Source organism: Bubalus bubalis, chromosome 12 (genome assembly GCF_019923935.1).
Source record: "Bubalus bubalis isolate 160015118507 breed Murrah chromosome 12, NDDB_SH_1, whole genome shotgun sequence".
In the NCBI taxonomy this organism is placed as follows: domain Eukaryota; kingdom Metazoa; phylum Chordata; class Mammalia; order Artiodactyla; family Bovidae; genus Bubalus; species Bubalus bubalis.
The window spans coordinates 11,252,498-11,273,302 of record NC_059168.1 but is presented as its reverse complement, the minus strand read 5'-3'; the positions used below and the strand labels follow the sequence as shown (position 1 = coordinate 11,273,302).

Sequence of the window (20,805 nt, the reverse complement as noted above, 5' to 3'; positions counted from 1 at the left end):
ACACGGCAGGGGAAAGGAGGAAAGAGATGAATAGAGAGAGGGAGCCAGTCCGCTGGCTTCAATGCCAGTGGATGGCACCTCTTCCAAGACGGAGATGCTTCAACGTGGCCGCTCAGCGGGTAGAGAGCCCAGAAAGCGGCTGGGACCAGGGAACATGAAGGAGAGCCGACAGCCAGAATTCCCAGCCTGCACCCTATCTTGTCGCAGGACCTCGGCCAAATCGCACATCCTATCTTTGCTCCCATTTATAGTTCATAACACGACTGGGGTCCCCTCCACGGCTCCCGCCCCCTGGCAGCTGTCCTCTCTGCACATCTGTCTGCCTTGGCTTCCTCTTCCCATTGGGTGGCCGGCCACAGGCCCTCGTGACCAGTGCTCAGGCTCTGGTGGTGGGAGGAGCTGGACTCCAGTTCTGGTTCTTATATGTAGTGGCTGTGTGACCACGCACAAGTAACTTGAGGTCTTTGTGCCTCTGTTTTTTCATCTGTTAAATGGGGACGGTCGTGGTATGTCTCTGGATGACCAGGAGAAGAAGTGAGGCATGGCAAGAATCGGGCACGGTGTCTGGAACGGAGCATGCGCTGCCCCCCGCCCCAGGTGTTAGGTGTTAGTATCGTTCCTCTCCTTCTATCTCATTCTTTTCTAGTCTTTGCTGTTCTCTCATGTCTCTGACCTTCACAGTCTACATTACACAATTGAGCAACATTTAGTCCACAAAAGGTAGTGAGCTCCTGATGGTAGAATCAGGGCTTTTCTCTCTGATGTTCCCCAAAGCACTCAGCACAAAGTTGGGCCCACAGCACACACTGGAAGAACACTGCTAACTCATCATTAAGGACGTTAATTCATTCTTGGCCAGGGAAAAGATCTATGATGGATTGTGACAATGACCACCATCATCCATCTCTTTCTTACTCCTTTTATTAAAGTCTGATTGCATGAGGCTGTCGGCCTTTGAAGAGGGGGCAGATTGAGTTTGGTCCCTGCATCATACCCGTGCCAGGGGAGGAATTTGTTTCCAAGCTCTTGGTATTGCTGTGGCCAATGGCATGTGGGAGGAAGTAGCAGTGTGCCAGTTTGAAGCCCAGGCCTCAGAGACCTTATTTATGCTGGCCCTCTGTGCTCCTAACATTGCCAAGAGGTGACATGCCCTGACTAGTGTTCTCATTCATCCAAGGAGGATAAGATGTGAGGAGCAGAGTCCAGCCTGGTTGAGCTGACTCCCAGTTGACCCCAGACCTGCAATGAGAAGCAAAACTGCCTCAATCAAGCCCAGTCTAGAGCAGCCAAACTCCCAGGTAACTGCAGATCCCTAAGAAAGACTGCTATGGCTGCTGCTGCAATTTTGTGGCTGTTTGTTACACAGTACTATAGTAGCAATAGCTGATTGATACAGGGATTACTTCATATAAAGAGCCAATATGCTGTCCTTCCTAGGGAAAATTCTGTACCTCTACTAACGCACCTGTACCACCACTAATGTCTTCCCTAGTGATGCTGCTTCCTGAGCAGCCCAGCTTGTCAACCTACTCCAACTGGTGACCATTGGCCCAGTTCTGGGGCCACCCTGGCTGGTCCAGAAAGAAGGGAAGTTTGTAACTGAGCCTCATCTCAGGACAGAATGAGGAACAGGGCCGATTGTACCCCTATGCAACTGGCTCACAAGAAAAACCACAACTTCACTTCAGCCCGCCACCTTCAGAGCGTTCTAACCTCTGCAAAGAGAAGGTCTCAGCGTGGGAGACAGGCACCAAATATCCCTGTCTGCTTGGCCAGAAAGGGGGCATGAACAAGTGAAGACAAGGGCGAGGCAGCAAGTCTGCGGGCCACAGTTCTGGCCACTGTGATACTGGGACTCAGAACTGAGCAGCCTCCCGCCCCTTGGGCTGGCACTCGTATGAAAGTGATTCAAGTGATAAGAAAAAGAAAACTTTAAAAGTATAAAAACAAATTCAAAGGGGAAACAGGGTGTGTGTCTAAACAACTGAGTGGAGAAATTTAAGTCAGGGGAAGACTACAGGGTACAGAATCCTCTTGCTTGGCAGGAGAGTGGCAGAAATACTAGCCCTGCCGCCCGCCACCCCATCCTCATTTGGCTAGTCCCTCCTCACCCTCTGGGTTTCAGGTCAGTTCTCACCTCCTCCAGAAAGCCCCCTCCAGCCCTCAAGATGACGTGGGTCTCCTGTCACATGCTCTCTCAGCACCCTGCCTGCCCTCTTTGCAGTATTTATCTTGGTAGTAAATATATGTTTAAAATCTGTCTTCCTTGAGAGCTTCCAGATGCTTCAGAGGGATGAGACCACATAACATTCACTTCTCAAATACCCGGGAGTCCTCGCCGGCAAAGCAACAGTTCTTGAGCATCACACGCTTCTCCTCCACACTGATGCGCTCATTTCTAAAATGTTCCTCTTCATTTTCAAAAGACCTTGCATGGGCTTTGGTACTCGACAATTTGCCTGCTTTTTCCTTCGACTTTGTCTCCATCTTCTGATCTCTACAGCTAATGGTCTGAAAAGTAACACTCGGGCACATTAGGGTTGCCGCTATTTAAAGCAGCCCAACCATTTCAAGACAATATCTTTTGTCAAATGAATGTTTGTCCCTGACTGGTCCATTCCAGTTTAACTGAACCCCACCTCTTGGATGGTGTAAACTAAGCCAGAGCTGCAGTGAGAAGCAAATCAGACACCAGCCATTTTGGTGTCTGATTACAATGGCCAGGAAGAAAATTGCGGTTGGGATTGAAATGTGTGAAAAAGTGGAGTCTGGGATGAAGAGGGTTAGGAGATGTGAGAAAGGCCCTGAGACTCAGCCAAATCCTCACGTAAGTGGACCCTCCACGGTCCACCCGTCCTCCCCACAGAGAGGATGTGACTTATACCAGATCCTCATGTCCCAAGAAAATATCAGGTTTGGACGTAACCTGAGACCTCTGAATTCACCGACAGGATGCTCCTGGTCTGCCCTCCTCAGCCTCCCAGCTGGATATGAGGGGTTTCAGCCTTGAGTAGTGGGACTCCCAGAATGACAGGAGAGAGGAGAGGAGGACGGCAGTGTCAGGGAGCTCAGGATTGAGAAGGGAGACACAGAGGCTGCCTGGGAGAACCTCAGGCTCGCTACCCTGAAACATTATGGGGGCCAAGGGTAGAGGCTGGCAGCTGGAGAAATGCAGAGAGGACAGGGTGGGGGCCCACACCCTGGCCCTGCCTCTCCAGGTGCCCAAAAAGCACAGGGCTGCATATTTCTTGAAGGAAACCTGAGGACTTAGATGCCAATTGTCAGAAGCGATCACAGTTGCTGGGGGTCTTTCTGGGAAGGTACCTGAAAAAGGGGAGCCCTGAACTGCACCCGCCTTGGGAACAGCCTTGGTGCACTGGCTTAGCCGCCATGCTTATGTATAAATTGGGATCTCTTTGCCACACATCAAAGGGGGAAAAGTTTCCATCTTCAAATGTTAAGCTTAAAATAAGACACTACATGGGTGCCAGTAGATCTGTGAAATCTGCTGACTAAACTGGCACCAGCTTCTGGGAGAAAACCAGCTCGTTTCTCCTGAGCTCTGGGAGTGAGCAGGATGGGGGCAGGGTTACTCTCAGGCAAGGTGGGAGCAGCATGGCTGGGGGGTATCAAGTCAGGGATGCTCACCTGGGAAGGAGGTAGTTTGGGTATTACTTCCAGAAGCATCTTAGCCAAGACACCTGCCAGCCTGACTCACCCCTTCCCTTTATCACTCAGGGACCCAGCTCCTGGCACATTCGCTGGCACCCCATTTCTATTTTGGTAAGCATTTTAGTGGTTTCTGCATGTGTATATTTCTTACCCATTCTATCAGAGCAGGGGCTTCCCTAAGGCATGGACTGGAACCTTCACTCCCCTTCAGACCACGCCCTTACTGAGAAGTTCAGTGCTCGCGGGAGATAGCAGGGTCTTAGGAGAGGTGATGTGGCTGGTGGAAGCCAGGCCAGGGGTTGAAGTGCCCAGACAATCACAGTGCTCCCTCCTTACTGGGCAAGGTGGTGGCCCCAAGAAGGGAATGGGACCAATGAGTCTTCATGTTGCTTATCCACACCAAAGTGCCCAGAAGGCCACAGGTTCTCCACAACCAGCGGCCCCTCCTGGGACCTGGCCTCTGCTCCAGCTGTTCTGAATCCTGGGATACAGCTACCTGGGGCTAAGAAGTGAGTCTCACCTAGGAAGGCTAGGTGAGTATTGTCATTTTGCTCCAGCTGCCACTGAGACCATCCCAGGTCATGTTGCCCATTAATCCCAATCATGTGTTCATACAGGGTGTCAGAGGCTAGGATTCCTATTCTCACATCCTACACATTTCTTCACAGAGGGATGTTTGCTCCAGGCTGGGAGGGACTGGTCCTGGTAGGACATTCAGTGTCTACTTCAGCAGTAAAGCCTTGAGCAACACCACGTTCCTACAATGCCTACAAGCCCGTAGTGGCCCTGGGGTGATTGATTTGTCTTAGGAAGAGGAGAGAGAGGAAAACTATGGGGTGTCCTCAATAACACTTGTGAACTAGAGAGAGTGTGGACATCCCTTGGGTTGGCTAGATTATACCAGTTGATGGCAGCCATTAATTTTGAAAGGGGCCAGTTGACCTATGAGGAATAAGCCCCAAACTCACCTTCTGTGGTTTGAGAGAGACGATACTGCCAAATGATATAGCTCTTTATTTTTAAGCATTGATGGACTATTTATTAAAAATTATTATGGAAGATCCTTGTTTGACTACCTATAGCTATTCTTCTCTTCTTTCTCACTAACAAATCCCTATAATTGGGGATTGACTATATATATCCAGCTGATTTCTAATGTAATATAAACAAAACTGTTGTGTGACACTCTGAAGAGGACTACTTAAAGGAAAGTGACTCACATAAGAGGTACATCTTTTTAGTTCTCCCTTCTTTCTCCTCCCTGGGATGTAGATGTGATGACTGGAACTTCAGCAGCCATCCTGGGCTATGAAGTTACTGACACTAGAAGCCAGCACTGAGAATGATGTAGAAAAACAGAAGTCTGGATTCACAATGACTGTGGGTTCTGCCTCTCTCCAAAATTCTTTAATCTGAGAGGGAAATAAATTATTTTGTTTAGACTAGTATTGTTTTGAACTTTTTGTTATATACAAACGATCCTACTTCAATAATTTCAAAGTTATTTCAAAAATAAAAATATAGATCATTGTATGAAAACATATTAGACATAGCCAAGTGCCTGATATACTCAGAAGCAAATTCAGAATCCTAAAGAGTTTTTCATTAGAAGGAAAGAATGAGAATAAATAAGAATAAATTCAAAGCAATAAGTTAAAAAAAGCCAGCCATAACCAATCAAAGAGGAAAAGTGGATATTATGAAAATAAGAAATGAATAAATTAGAAAATAAAAACAGAAGAATTGATAAACACATCTAAGAGCTGATTCCTAGACACAACTCTCAAAAATCCAGTTATTTTAATAAAGGAGATGGAGGTGAGAAGTGGGGACAAGACTCAAAGCTCAATCCTAGGAAAGACCATTATATTTTAAGAATCAATATTTAAAACTTTTCTACCAAAGACACCAGAGAGTAAAGAAAGAATGGTTAGGAGAAGAGATTTGCAATATATATAATTCAAAGGACTAATATTCAAATATATAGGGAATTGGGGAAGGAAATGGCAACCCACTCCAGTACTCTTGCCTGGAAAATCCCATGGACAGAGGAGTCTGGTAGGCTGCAGTCCATGGGGTTGTTAAGAGTCGGACACGACTTCACTCTCACTTTTCACTTCCATACATTGGAGAAGGAAATGGCAACCCACTCCAGTATTCTTGCCTGGAGAATCCCAGGGACGGCGGAGCCTGGTGGACTGCCGTCTATGGGGTCTCACAGAGTTGGACATGACTGAAGCGACTTAGCAGCAGCAGCAGCATATAAGCAATACTTACAAATTAATTAGAAAAATATAGTCAATAAAAGAATGGACAAAGGATGTTAATAGCTAATTCATAATAGAAGAAATGTAAATAGTCAATAAATATACGAACAGAAGTGACATCTTTTGTTGTTCAGGGAAATTGTGCATTGCCTTTTACACAGGCAGCTCAGTTTCTAGAGTGGGCCCTTAAGAAAGCCTCATACTTGTACAAAAAAAGCTTTATAAGGATTTTCCCACAGCACTGTTATTTCTAATAGAAAATTATCAGAAACAATCTAAATCCATCACTATGTGAGAGAATGTTACTCAGCAGGAAAAATGGAACGAGAAGGGAAGGAAGGAAAGAGATCTTTACATAGGCAAACTACTAAGTGTAATTAAGCTATTTGTAGATAAATAAGTATATTTTTGTATTTTTAATGGAAAAAATACAAAACAAAACAAAAATTTTAGTGATGATTCATATTTATGCAAATACCTAGAAAAAAATCCTGAAAGTTCACATTAAACTTCTCACAGAGGTTACTTCTGGGAGCAGATTGAAGTTCAGGATTGTCAGAGGAACTTTAATATTTTTTTGCATTGTTTGAATTCTGAGTTGAGAGAACATATTCATGTATTACTTGTATAACTTTAAAAATATTCTTTAAAAAATTCTTAGTGATATTTTTGAATTCCAAAGAACATATTCATGTATTACTTGTATAATTTTATAAAATATATGGAGAAGATTTTTTTAATCCTAAGTATATTTCTGCACTCCAAAGATAAAGAGAAAAAATACCAAAAGATCCCAAAGGGAATGGGGGAGGTTTACCTATAAAGAAAAAGAGAATCAGGCCAACTATTGTTCATGTATAAGAGGGAAAAAAAATCATTTCAGATATGCAAGGACTCAGAAAGTATTGCCCACACACTCTTAATATTATTCAAAAAAGTACTCTAGCCAAGCATAGAGAACACACACACATACATACATACATACACACACACACGCAACCTAAATACTTGTGAAGTTTAACATAGGTGTTAAGCAAGGGTTCAAAAAGCTGGTGAGATTCCAGACTATATACAAAATCTGGGCAAGTGTATATGAATGAAATGGCATAAAACAGGGTAAGATGGTGTGCTAAAAATCTCTTCCTCTATGAGTAGGATTGGGGAGGTCCTATTTCCTATTCAGTTATTGATATTGATAAGGCAAATACAATGAAATCTCTCTATAACACATTACAGGTGAATGGTAACTAGAGAGGATCAAGATGCTCCCCTTCCAAACTACTTAAGAAACAAAAAGGACCGATAAAAATTATCAGTCTAGTATAAATCAGGAAAATAAATGGAAACAGTAACAAACTTACTACTGGATGGCTGGGATTAGTGCTCACAATAACCAGTGGCAGAATAAATATGAGTAAGTTCCATTAATTATTGAAGTTAAAGACAGTTTCTCAAAGTGGGTTAGAAAAAAAAGTAGATTTCAGTTCAGTTTTGTCTATGAGAGACATATACACATAAATATCACTCTACTGAAAATGTGTAGGCAACAATTTACAAGTCAAACAAACAAAAAGGGAATAGAAATATTAACATGAGATGAAGTAGAATTCAAGACAATGATATTCAAAGAAACAGATATTTCGTGTGTGTGTGTATGTGTGCATCTGTGAGAGAAAGAGAGAGGTGGGAAGGTGGAGATTATAACCTCAAGAAGATAAAAATGTCATGAACCATCCAAACCCCACTGCACTGAAATACACACAGCAACAACCATGAGAAATGCAAGGAAATTAAACACACACAATTATGGTGGGAGAAGTTTATAATACTTTCTCAGACTATTTCAGAATAATGTAGAAGTTTCAGGGAAACTACAAAGGGATAGAGATGAGAATGATATTCCTAAACATGCTGATACATATTTAAAATACATGCATAAAATGAAAGATTTCAAGTGTACAGAGAAGTCCAGAGGATAGTATAATGAACAGCCACATACTGCCAAATCTAATTATTTTGTTAAATTTTTGTGAAGATTTTCTTTTTAAAAGATGAAACATAAAAGATACAAGTGAAGCTCCTCCTGTTCGGCTAGACCCCACTGCCGCTCTCTCCAGAGGTAAGTAGTATCGTGAATCTGTCGCTGAGTGTTCCCATGAATGTTTGTATGACTCCATGAAAAATACACCCATAAATATATATTATTATATATTATGTTATATATTAATATATAGTATATATAATATTGCTTTATGTATTAAAACATTACATAAATTACATCAGACAGTATTATTACTCTACTTTTTTTTTCATTCATCATTGTTTTTGAGATTTATCAGTACTGACAAATGTAGCCCTGTTCATTTTTTCTTTCCTGTGTTAAGTTTTCTAAAGTATGACTAAATCATGACTTATTTTTCCATTCTCTTGTTGATGGGCATTTCAGTGGTTTCCTTTATTTTGCTGTTATAAACAGTGTTGCAAGTATTTTCTTTTCATATAGAAAGTGTTTTGTGTATGAGGTGAAATCTAACTTTATTTCTTCTCCATATAGGTAGCATCATTTGTTAGAAGGTCCATCTTTTTCTCCACTGAACTGTCAAATATCAAGCTTCCATATGGGTATGGACATGTTTCCAAACTTTCTATTCCACTCCAATGATCTATTTGCTTATCCCCAAACCCAAACGAAAACTCAGTTGGTAAAGAATCCACCTGCAATGCTGGAGACCCCAGTTTGATTTCTGGGTTGGGAAGATCCACTGGAGAAGGGATAGGCTTCCCACTGCAGTATTCTGGCCTGGAGAAGTCCATGGATTATATAGTCCATGGGGTTGCAAAGAGCCAGACACGACTGGGTGACTTTCACTTTCACTTTTATACTACTTCCTAGGGTGACTCCCTTGTTACCACATTCTTGAAAATTGTCTTGGCTGTTCTTGGCCCGTAGCCTGTTCATTAATTTTTAGTATCAATTTGTTAATTTCCATGAAAAATCCTGTTATTTTGATTGGAATTATATGCAATATAATTTGAAGAAAATGAGTATCTTCATGATTACAACTACTTCTACCCAAGGTGATATATTAATCCATTTATTTAGTTGAAGGGTTCCAGTGGCCTTCAATAAAGTGCTGTAAGTTTTTCCATAAAGGTCTTGCACATCCTTTCTTGAATTCATTTTGGGTAATTTATTTTTTCTTCAATTTATTTTGGGTAACTTATCATTCTAAGTGCTATTTTAAATGTTTTTTTTTTAATCAAAATCTAAATGTTTGCTATAGGCTTATAGGCAGACATTACTTTGCCAACAAAGGTCCATCTAGTCAAGGCTATGGTTTTTCCGGTGGTCATGTATGGATGTGAAAGTTGGACTATAAAGAAAGCTGAGCACCGAAGAATTGATGCTTTTGAACTGTGGTGTTGGAGAAGACTCTTGAGAGTCCCTTGGACTGCAAGGAGATCCAACCAGTCCATCCTAAAGGAGATCAGTCCCGGGTATTCATTGGAAGGACTGATGCTGAAGCTGAAACTCCAATACTTTGGCCACCTGATGCGAAGAGCTGGCTCATTTGAAAAGACCCTGATGTTGGGAAAGATTGAGGGCAAGAGGAGAAGGGGACGACAGAGGATGAGATGGTTGGATGGCATCACTGACCTGATGGACATGGGTTTGGGTGGACTCCGGGAGTTGGTGATAGACAGGGAGGCCTGGCGTGCTGCGATTCATGGAGTCACAGAGTTGGACACGACTGAGCAACTGAACTGAACAGAACTATAGGCATACAGCAATGATTTTATATATTTGTCCTACATCCAGAAATCTTATAAAATAGTAGTTCCAATAGTTTGCCTATTCTCATGAATACTTGTGTTTATTCCTTTCCAATCCTAATATTTTTCATGTCTTATTCTACTTGTTAGTCTCTTAGGAAAATGATGGATAGAAGCACTATTGTCAAACATTCTTACTCTGTCCCAGACATTAAGATTTTACCTTTATTTGATTCATCTTTAAGAATGGTACTTGCAACAGACAACTCAATCAAATAATGGGTGGAACTCAAGAGGGAGGGAATATATGTATACTTATAGCTGATTCACATTGTTGTACAGCAGAAACCAACATAACATTGTAAAGCAATATCCTCCAATTAAAAAAAATTAATGGGTGGAAGACTTAAACAGATATTTCTCCAAAGAAGACATACAGATGGCCAACAAACTCATGAAAAGTTGTTCAACATTGCTCATTATTAAGAAATGCAAATCAAAACTACAGTGAGGTATCACCTCACACTAGTCAGAATGGCCATCATCAAAAAAATCTACAAATAATAAATGCTGGAGAGGATGTGGAAAAAAGGGAACCTTCTTGCCCTATTGGTGAGAATATACATTGATACAGCACTATGGAAAGCTGTATGGAGGCTTAAAAAACTAGGAATAAAACTACCATATGACCCAGCAATCTCACCACTGGGCGTATACCCTGAGAAAACAATAATTCAGAAAGACACCTGTGCCCTAATGTTCACAGCAGCACTATGTGTGACAGTTAGGACACGGAAACAACCTAGATGTCCATCAATAGATGAATGGATAAAGAAGCTGTGGCGCATTTATACAACAGAATGTTGCTGTTGTTGTTTAGTCGCTAAGTCATGTCCAACTCTTTTGTGACCCCGTGGACCGTGGCCCACCAGGCTCCTCTGTCCATGGGATTCCCCAGGCAAGAATACTGGAGTGGGTTGCCATTTCCTTCTCCAGGGCATCTTCCCAGGGAGTGAACCCACATTTCCTGCATTGGCAGGTAGATTCTTTACTACTGAGCCACCAGGGAAGTCCCACAATGGAATATTCCTCAGTCATAAAACAGAATGAATTTGAATCAGTTAAAGTGAGGTGGATGAACCTACAGCCTATTATACAGAATGAAGTAAGTTTGAAAGAGAAAAACAAATATTGCATATTAGCAAATATATATGGAATCCAGAAAAATGGTATTGATGAACCTATTTCCAGGGCAGGAGTAGAGACACAGACATAGAGAATGAACTTGTGGACACAGTGGGGGAAGGAGACGAACTGAGATAGTAGCATTGACATATACACTCCCACGTGTGAAATAGCTCGCTGGCAGGAAGCAGCTGTAGAGCACAGGGAACTCGGCTCAGTGCTCTGTGATGACCTAGAAAGCCGGGATGGGGGTAGGGTGGGAGGGAAGCTCAAAAGGGAGGGGACGTATGTATACTAAAAGCTGATTCATGTTGTACATCAGAAACCAACGCAAAATAGCAAAGCAATTATCCTCCAAATAAAAAAATGTTTTAAAGAATAGTACTTGCTATGGGGTTTGGTGGTTTTTCTCTTTTTTGACAGATATTCTATTAAGTTAATGATCCTCCCTTCTAGATCTAAATAATCTTTTTTTAATAATTATAAATGGGGTTATATTGTATCAAATGATTTTTCTGTATCTAAGTTATCATTTCTCCTTCAATTTGTTAAAGTGATAAACTACATGAATACATTCTCTAATGTTACCATTTTTGGTAAATATTATATGATATATTATAATACATTGCTGGATTCAACTTGCTATTATTTCATTTAGACTATTTATGTATAATTTCATAAGTGATATTGGCCTAAAATTTTTCTTTCTTATATCTACTTACTTGGTATCGGTCTCAAAGTGCCTCATAAATGAATTGGGGAACATTTCCTCTTTTTTATTCTCTTTAAAGAGTTTTTTAAAGATTGAATTTGGCTATTCCTTTGAGTGTATTCACCTGAAAGATCATAGGAGCCTAGTGGTAACTTCTGGTTTGTTTGTTACTTCTTTGGTGCATATATTTTAAGCAACTGATCTAATTTCTTTCTCTTTACAGGTCTTTTCAAATCGTGTATTTCATCTTGTTAGGCAGTTTTTGGTAATCTACACTTTTTTAGAAAAGTATCCATTTTTTCTAAGTCTTCAAATTTACTGCCTCAGATTGCTCAATGCATTCTGATCTTTTAAACTTCTATTATAGCTTTAATTATTCTATCTTTTAGTCCTAGTATTGTTCATTTGTATCTTCTTTCTTTTTTCTTGCTCAGTATTGCCAGAAATGACTATTTAATTACTCCTTACAGAAAAGCTACAAATTTACCCTTAATATATATTTCCAACAATATCAAAACACATATGTACAAGAGTATCTATTCTTGCGTTATTCATACTGGCAAAATAATGGAAACAATCTAAATGTCCATATGTAGGAAAATACTGGAGTGGGTAGCCATTCCCTTCTGCAGGGGATTTCCCGACCCAGGGATGGAACTCAGGGTCTCCCACGCTGCGGGCAGTTCTTTATTGTCTGAGCCACCATGGAAGCCATGTAAGAAAATAGTTGAATAAATTATGGGACTTCCACATAGTATATTGTTATGCAGCTATTTTTTTAAAAAAAAAAGAATGAGGAAGATCTCTATAAACTGATATACTGTGATTTCCAAGGTATGTCATTAAGTGAAAAAAAACATTAGACAAAAGGGTTATATAGTATGCTGCTGCTGCTGCTAAGTCGCTTCAGTCGTGTCCGACTCTGTGCGACCCCATAGACGGCAGCCCACCAGGCTCCCCCGTCCCTGGGATTCTCCAGGCAAGAACACTGGAGTGGGTTACCATTTCCTTCTCCAAAGCATGAAAGTGAAAAGTGAAAGTGAAATCGCTCAGTCGTGTCTGACTCTTAGCGACCCCATGGACTGCAGCCAACCAGGCTCCTCGGTCCATGGGATTTTCCAGGCAAGAGTACTGGAGTGGGGTGCCATTGCCTTCTCCGATATAGTATGCTACCTTTTATAAAATAGAAAGGAAAATATATTTGCATTTGCTTATTTTTACAAAAAAAAAAATAGAAGTATAAGGTTATTTACTTAGACAGGATAAGTGGGAAGGACCTCCCATGAAGGGTTAGAGAGGGAAATGGAATTGTATTATGCCTTTTTAATATAGCTAGGTGGTAAAGAGCCTGCCTCCTAATGCAGGAGACATAAGAGACATAGGTTGAATCCCTGGATAGGGAAGACCCGCTAGGGATGGAAATGACAACCCACTCCATTATTCTGGCCTAGAGAATCCCATGGACCAAGGAACTGGTGGGTCACAAAAAGTTGGACACGACTGAAACGACTTAGCACACAGCATGCAATATAGCTTTGACTTTTGAATTATGTTGATATTTTATATAGTTTCAAAAATACAATAAGAATGGGGAAACATCTGAAATTCAGTGGCAACAGAAACAAATAAACTTAACTGTATCTCAAATAAATAACATATACACACAGAAGAAAATAATTCAAATAACTTTTGAACACAGTCCTCTAACTATATGCTCTATAGGTAGGATCTATTCCATGGACAGAAAGAGCTTCAAAGAAATCTTGAGGTTTATTTAATACATTTTGTTGGATTAATATATGTTTGAGTGGCATTAATGCAGAAATTCTGAAGTTCTTTTATTTGTATATACAAGATTTTGTAACTGAATAAATACATTGTTGTATTCTCATTCAGGGAGAAGAAAGATTGTAGGTATGGAATGGAAGGAGGGGATTAACTCTGAGATGTTGGATTGGAATTAGACATATTAGTCTGAAGTCATGATTTTTAAAAAGTTGTATGTCCTAGATCTGTCTGCTAAGAGGGCCTAGAAACAATGACACTCCAGGGACAATGAGCGCAAGCACACCTAGCTGGCTAGATTTTGGTTTCTAAATACCATTCCCCTTGGAAGGGAATCAGGCTCTTTGGAGAAATGGATGAGCCCAGGTACAGAGCAGAGAAACGACAAGATGAGTTTGGAGTATCCATACACTGTGCCAGCAAGTACTGAAGTACATATTCAAAGAATAAAAAACATGTCATGTCAAATGGCCAGAAAAATTGCCTTAAGGCTCTCTACTGGTCAAAGTTGGCACAATTTTTATAAAAAATTGAATAATGACCAAAGTAAATTATTATCCATGGAACACAAAAAAATAGACAAGACCATACTGATAATTTTAAGAAACAAGAAAGTGGGAGGCAGAAGTGAAGACCCTTATTTATAGGAGGCTATAAATTAATAAATATAGAATGATATTTATGAAATAAATAGGAAATTTTAGACTAGGTAAATATCTGGTTCCCAGTCATTTTTCACTTAGTGGTTTTAACATCTGTTGGGCATCTTGGCCATCAGTTTAGGCTAATATGAAAAAAGTTACTATAAACATTTATGTATAGATTTTGTACAGACATGTATATTCACGTTTCTTAAAGTAAATACCTAAATGTAGGATTGCTGACTCACATTGTAAGCATATGCTTTATCTTATAAGAAACTGCGATATCATTTTACACATACACCTGCCCTGAACCCAGCCCCGATTCTAGGATCACATCTCACACTTAGTTGTTATCTCTTTGGCCTCCTAGGTAAAATGTAAGAGAAATGAGGATGTGTGGTGGAACATTATGCAGCAACGAACTAGAACAAGTTAATACTACATATAACGATAAGGCTCATATACAGCTGAATGAGGGAAGCCAAGCCCCCCAAAAAGTTAATTTATATAAGTGACTCCATTTATACAAAGTTTGATAACAGGCAAAATGAGAACACAATGAAGGAAATCAGAAAAGTGGTTCCCTGTGAGGATAGTGGCTGAGAGGGGTTCATGAGAGCTTTCTGAGATGCTGATAATGCTGTTTATCTAAGTGATGTTTACTTTGTTGAGCTCACTTTGTGAAAATTTATCAAGCTGTACATTTATGACAAATGCAACCTTTCTGTATATTCGTTTTACTGCAATATAAAAAAAAATTGAATAAACTTAATCTCGATTTCAAAACTGGACAAAAATAATGCTGAGTTCTTCAGCTTTCAGAAGGCATCCTTACTTTCTGACTTCCCAAGCTCCCTGGAAAAACTTTCCTGTAATCAAACCAGCAAGTCCTAATTACTGACAATCTATGGGAAGAGGTTTGATAACACACATCAAGAGAATTAAAAAGAAATACATGCTTTCTACAATAATTCCCCTCCAGGAATTTATCCTAAATCAGTAACTCACTCAAATATTTATGAATGGTGATGTAAAGCTATACATTAAAAAATACTTAAGAAAAGAAAACCCTTTGAAGGTAATACTTACAATCGGCGTCCCAAAAGGAATGTAACCTGTGAGAGGGCAGAGAAGAGTCAAGCTGTATAATCCTCGGCCCCACCTGCCTTTCAACTGAGATGGCACAGAGACTTCTGACCTTGATCTTAGCAGTTGCCCCAAGGAATGGGCTTGTCAGTTAACTAGGAGGCATCTCCAGCCCCCAGACCTTCTCCCAGCTCAGCCCTCCCCAGGACAGAGGGCTCCCCGGTGTCCCCCAACCTCTTTGTCTCTGTTCCCCTCAGTTATTCTGTCCTAAAACCAGGGCCCCACTCCTGAAGGGGGCCACCCACGGCTGGGGCCCTGGCACTCTGCCCTCGGTGGTCCTCCCATGACTTCTTCCATGAGGCCTCACACCCCTGCCCACACTCCCCACAGTGTCTCTGAAGGCCCTGGAATGTCCTCCACCTTCCCTCATCTTGTCTTTCTAAAACATACCCTTACTTTCTTGGCATTATGACCATTACTGGAGCCTTCGTGCCAGAGCTCTCTGACTCTCCAGGGCCCTGGCTGGACATCGACAGGTCAGGAAAGGGCTTGCCTGTGGTGCAGCTGGGCCCTGAGCACCATCTCATGGCTGCTCACGGCCCCGGACTGTGACACGGCTCCCTCCTTCACCCGCACTGCTGTAGGTGGGCATCCTCCTGTCCCAGCCTCTAGCTTCCAGCAGCCAGTCAGCTGGTGGCCGAGCAGTAGGGAAGCACACTCGTATGGGTCACTTCTAGAGCAAACGTTGGTCTCCTGCGTATGCATGCCAGGAGACCACTCTCCTACCCTCAGCACTGGGGAGACGCCCAAAGACTGAGCAGAGAATTGCAGGATACACTTGTCTCAGGGGGAGAGCCTACTATGGCCCCGTGCAGGTACTGGGGAGCACCCATAGCCACGGTTACAAGAACCTTCGCTGCCTTGGAGTTCCTCACGGCTGAGCCAGGGTCACGGGCACTAACGGCCCCGGTTTACACAGTGACATCACCTGGCTGGCTATATTCTCCCACCCTCATGAGGTCAGGCTCGCTGAGGGTGGGGACACTGACTCACCTCCTGGACTGAGAACATCCCCTGGGGGCTTCCCAAGGCAGCAGTCAGCAGCCCCCCAACCCACCCTGCAAGTCAGAGGTGATGGATCCCCTCAATCACCCTGGGAAATGGCGTGGAGGAGGCATCAGCACACTGGTGTGAGACTGGCCTCTGTTTTGTGACTCTGGACAAGGACCCTAGCCTCTCAGAACTGGAGGCAGGGTAACCACGCCGGCCCCAGCCAGTGTACAGGCAAGGGCTTTCTAGGCCACTAAGCTGTACATAAGCTGTGCGTAGCTCAGTTGGTAAAGAATCTGCCTGCAATGCAGGAGGCCCTGCTTCAATTCCTGGGTCAGGAAGATCCCCTGGAGAAGGGATAGGCTACCCACTCCAGTATTCTGGCCTGGAGAATTCTATGGACTGTATAGTCCATGGGGTTGCAAAGAGTTGGACAGGACTGAGCAACTTTCACTTTCAAGCTGTACCTCTAGTAGCCACAGGGTAGGGACTTCCTGGGGGCAGGGATCTTAGACACATTCTCCCATTGCCCCTCTGCCCTCTGGTCTCCGTGCAATGGGAATCTGCCTCCCTGTGTGTGCAGTGGTGCAAACTCAGCGTGTACATGCAGCTGCTGCTGCTGCTAAGTCACTTCAGTCGTGTCCCACTCTGTGTGACCCCATAGATGGCAGCCCACCAGGCTCCCCCATCCCTGGGATTCTCCAGGCAAGAACACTGGAGTGGGTTGCCATTTCCTTCTCCAATACATGAAAGTGAAAAGTGAAAGTGAAGTCACTCAGTCGTGTCCAACTCTTCACGACCCCATGGACTGCAGCCCACCAGGCTCCTCCATCCATGGGATTTTCCAGGCAAGAGTACTGGAGTGCGGTGCCATTGCCTTCTCCGGTGTACATGTAGAAGGCAGGTTAAAAGTAGGATCAGAGACAAGGGAGTTAGACTGGGGATTCACTGCATGAAAGGGCTGAGCAGGGAGCGGGGCTTGAAAGGAAGGCACTTTGCACGCACAGGTAAGAGAAGGGTGACTCATGGAAGGCAGGGCTGTCCCACAAATGTCACCCTGAAGCTGCCACTAAGTGAGCGGGGTATCAGCCTGGAGTGGGGGCCCCAGATTTACCTGTGGATGCCTCAACTCCATCCCAACTGCTCAGGCAGAAAAGACAGACACATTTCAAAAGCTCCATAGGCTGGCCAGTCTTGTGCAGTTGAGCCAAAATGACCATGCAGGTGCAAGTGTGGCCATGTGTGCAACAGGATGTAACGTCCGGATGCCCTTGGAGCTGTGACCCTCATAAGTGGCCCAAATTGAGAAGAACTCGAGGGTCCCGAGGGCTTACCTGACATTCTAAAAGGCATGAAGATCTTCTCATTGGTGTCCGGATGTAGAATAGCCTGGCAAGAGCAGGGAACAGGGCACAGGGTGACAACTGGGGAGGGGGAAGGGACGTGGGAGAAGAGAGGGGGAGGAGGTGAGGCAGCCCCCCCAGGGGAGACTCCAGTGGCCTGTAGCTGTAGCCCACCTGGCCTTGTGGCTGGTCAGTCCTCCCTACCATTTGGGGCAAGAAGAAACCAAACACAGGCCACAGGCGGAGCTTCCCCTCCTGACAAATGCTCAAACCGAAGGCAGGCACGGAAGACCCTCTGTCCCCCATGCCGTGTGCACAAGAAACACAACCAGGATTCATGAAGAGAACCCACAGGGAAGGAGCTCAGGGGGCCCAGGGAAAGGCAGGCTGACCTGAGCGCTAGTCTTCAGAGATTCAGGCCCGGTGCAGAGCAAGAAGGAAGCGGGTGGGGTGGAGTGGAGTGGGGTGGGGTGGGGTGGAGTGGGGTGGGGTGGGGTGGAGTGGGGTGGAGTGGGGTAGGGGCGGGGCAGGGCAGGGTTTCAGAGGTCAGCAGAAGGGAACGAAGGAAAGGAATCCAAAATGGAATTACCTGTTTGATTTTCTGTGCGCTCCAGAGCTGGAAAGGAGGAAGGGAGAAAAAGAGAGGGAAAGAAAAGAAGGAACAAAGATTAAAAGCACGTATTAGTTTAAGGTCTCATAGCCTCATTTTCTAGCCAGGGGCTCCATCTCAAAGGGCTTTAGAGGCTCAGGCTGTTTAGAGGCAACCAGCTGCCCCTGGCTGCCCCAGCTTCCCTGGACTGTGGGCAGGTGGCATCACCAGGAAGGAAGGCCAGGGATCCCAGAAGAGCAGAGCTGGGGGGACTCACCCAGACTATTTAAACCAAGGGATCTCAACTCTGACTGTGCTGTAAAATTACTTGAAGAATTCTTCCAGTGTGTTCCTAACACTCCCTAGTTCATTTTAAGGTATAGATAGGTAAGAAGCCCTGATTTAAATGAAGATACTTTTCATTTAAGTACCTTCATTTCATTTCATTAGGTAGATACTCAGCTGTCTCCCAGAATCACAAGAGACCCACAGCATAATTTTTCAGAGCTAGACAGACTGGCTGGATCCCTGGATTTGCCACTTCTACCTCTGAGCCTCAATTTCCTCATCTGTAAAATGGGAATAATAGCTTGTTGAAGAGGCATATGAAAAGTGCCCAGAGCAGTGCTGGACACACAGTAGGTGCTTTACAAGTGCTAAATCTTATAGATATTATTATTCTCATTTTTGTTATCATTGTAAGAAGGTTGTGCACTTTCATATGAATGAGGAGGTTGTCTCTTCCAGCACAGTGTGGGGACAGGCTATAGGAACAGAACAATTTGTCAATTTCTTCAAATAATAAAAAATACTATACTTCATTGACTCTGCTGCTGCTGCTGCTGCTGCTAAGTCACTTCAGTCGTGTCCAACTCTGTGTGACCCCAGAGACGGCAGACCACCAGACTCCCGCGTCCCCGGGATTCTCTAGGCAAGAATACTGGAGTGGGTTGCCATTTCCTCCTCCAATGCATGAAAGTGAAAAGTGAAAGTGAAGTCGCTCAGTTATGTCCAGGGACTGCAGCCTACCAGGCTCCTCTGTCCATGGGATTTTCCAGGCAAGAGTACTGGAGTGGGGTGCCATTGCCTTCTTCTCATTGACTCTAAGACATCATTTATCCTAAGATATACTAATTGTGCCACTAAGAAAGAAAATTATGGCATAATACCATGATGTCCATCAGTTAAAAGATTCACCCCATTTAAGAGATGATAATATGTGATAAAATAACCTTTTGGAATCAAGAAAATATGGCAAGTAAAAATGTACACTGTAGGCAAATGAAAGGCCAGTGCGTCTTTAGTGGATCAAGAAGGGTACGAGGTCAGAGGGGCGACCAGGTAAGCACTGATGTTTAGAGTTTTATAATGGAATAGCTATGCTTCATTTATATGGCAATGTCATTTGGGATATAAATTAAGCTGCAGAATGCTACTAGGTAGCAATAATAGAGTTATAAAATTGACATACAGATTGTCTGCTACTTACAATGAGGTTATGTCCCAATAAACCCATTATAAGTTGAAATTATCATTGTCAAAAATGTATTTAATATTAATACATCAAACCTACCGAACATCATAGCTTAGCCTGGCCCATCTTAAAAGGGCACAGAACACTTACATTAGCCTACAGTTGAGCAAAATCATCTAACACAGAAGCTATTTTATAATATAGTACTGAATACCTCATGTAATTCATTGCATACTGTACTGAAAGTGAAAAATATACTGGTTGTGTGGGTACAGAATGGTTCTAGGTATATCGGTGGTGCCCCCTTGATCTCGTGGCTGACTGGGAACTGCGGCTCACTGTCTGTCCAGCATCACAAGAGGGTACCAGACCACGCATCGCTAGCTAGGAAAAGATCAATATTCACAATTCAAAGTACAGTTTCTCTGGATGCATATCATTTTCATACCATCATAAAGTCTGTAAACTGTAAGCTGAGCCATCGTAAGTCAAGGACCATCTGTATTAAAGTTTATGCTTTTACCAACAGTCGAGTCCTTAAGTCTAATTCACAGTCTAATCACTCTGATTTTAGATACATTTCAAACATATTTGATTGTCTGCTATTCCATATCCAGAAAGATTAGAGGCAGTAGATTTTTTTTTAAATTATAATTGAGGAACAGAGGGGACTAAAGAAAGAAAAACCAAATGTAGAATCACTGTTAGCCAAAGACAGTATGTGAGAGCATAACAGTCGAGAAGTAAAAAAATGATAATAGGTTGATCTTTCGTTGCTCAAAGAGTGCCTTGCTGAAGTGCAACCCACCAAGTCCCAGCGCCGAACCAGGTGTGACCCCAGGCCCTGGGCACAAACTCCTGACACCCAAGGCTCTCCACCCCAAGTCAGAATCCCCTACATCTGTGTCCCCTCACCCTGTGGGGTCATGGCCCAGATCCTTGGAGCAGGGTCCTGCCTTTGAGTGCCGGCCACAGCATCTCCCAGAGCCGTGCACACACAGCAAACCTAAGACTTGTTTTTTTTTTTTTTTTTAAACTAAGATGTCTTCATACAATTCTTATAAATAAAGAAAAAGATCCCCTGCCTGATGAACAGCCTGGGCTGAAAACACTGATCTAAGACATTAAAGGACAGTGTAAACAGCAGGCACTAGAACCAGCAGTCTACATTCCTATCCCTACTGAATGTGTGACCCAGGGCAAATTGCTTTGCCTCCATGCCTC

The 20,805-nt window shown here is 43.0% G+C and overlaps 1 protein-coding gene across 7 annotated transcripts in view; it reads right to left on the bottom strand.

Moving 5' to 3' along the window:
- SFXN5 (sideroflexin 5) overlaps positions 1–20,805 on the bottom strand; it is a 127,334-nt gene that overhangs the window by 68,127 nt on the left and 38,402 nt on the right. For all 7 annotated transcript variants that reach the window (XM_044925778.2, XM_006045915.4, XM_044925779.2 and 4 more), the window contains 3 exons: positions 18,108–18,134; positions 17,510–17,564; positions 15,129–15,154 (listed from right to left, as the gene is read on the bottom strand). In XM_044925778.2, coding sequence (XP_044781713.1) covers positions 15,129–15,154; positions 17,510–17,564; positions 18,108–18,134 — 108 coding nt within the window. The remainder of the gene's footprint in view (positions 1–15,128; positions 15,155–17,509; positions 17,565–18,107; positions 18,135–20,805) is intronic.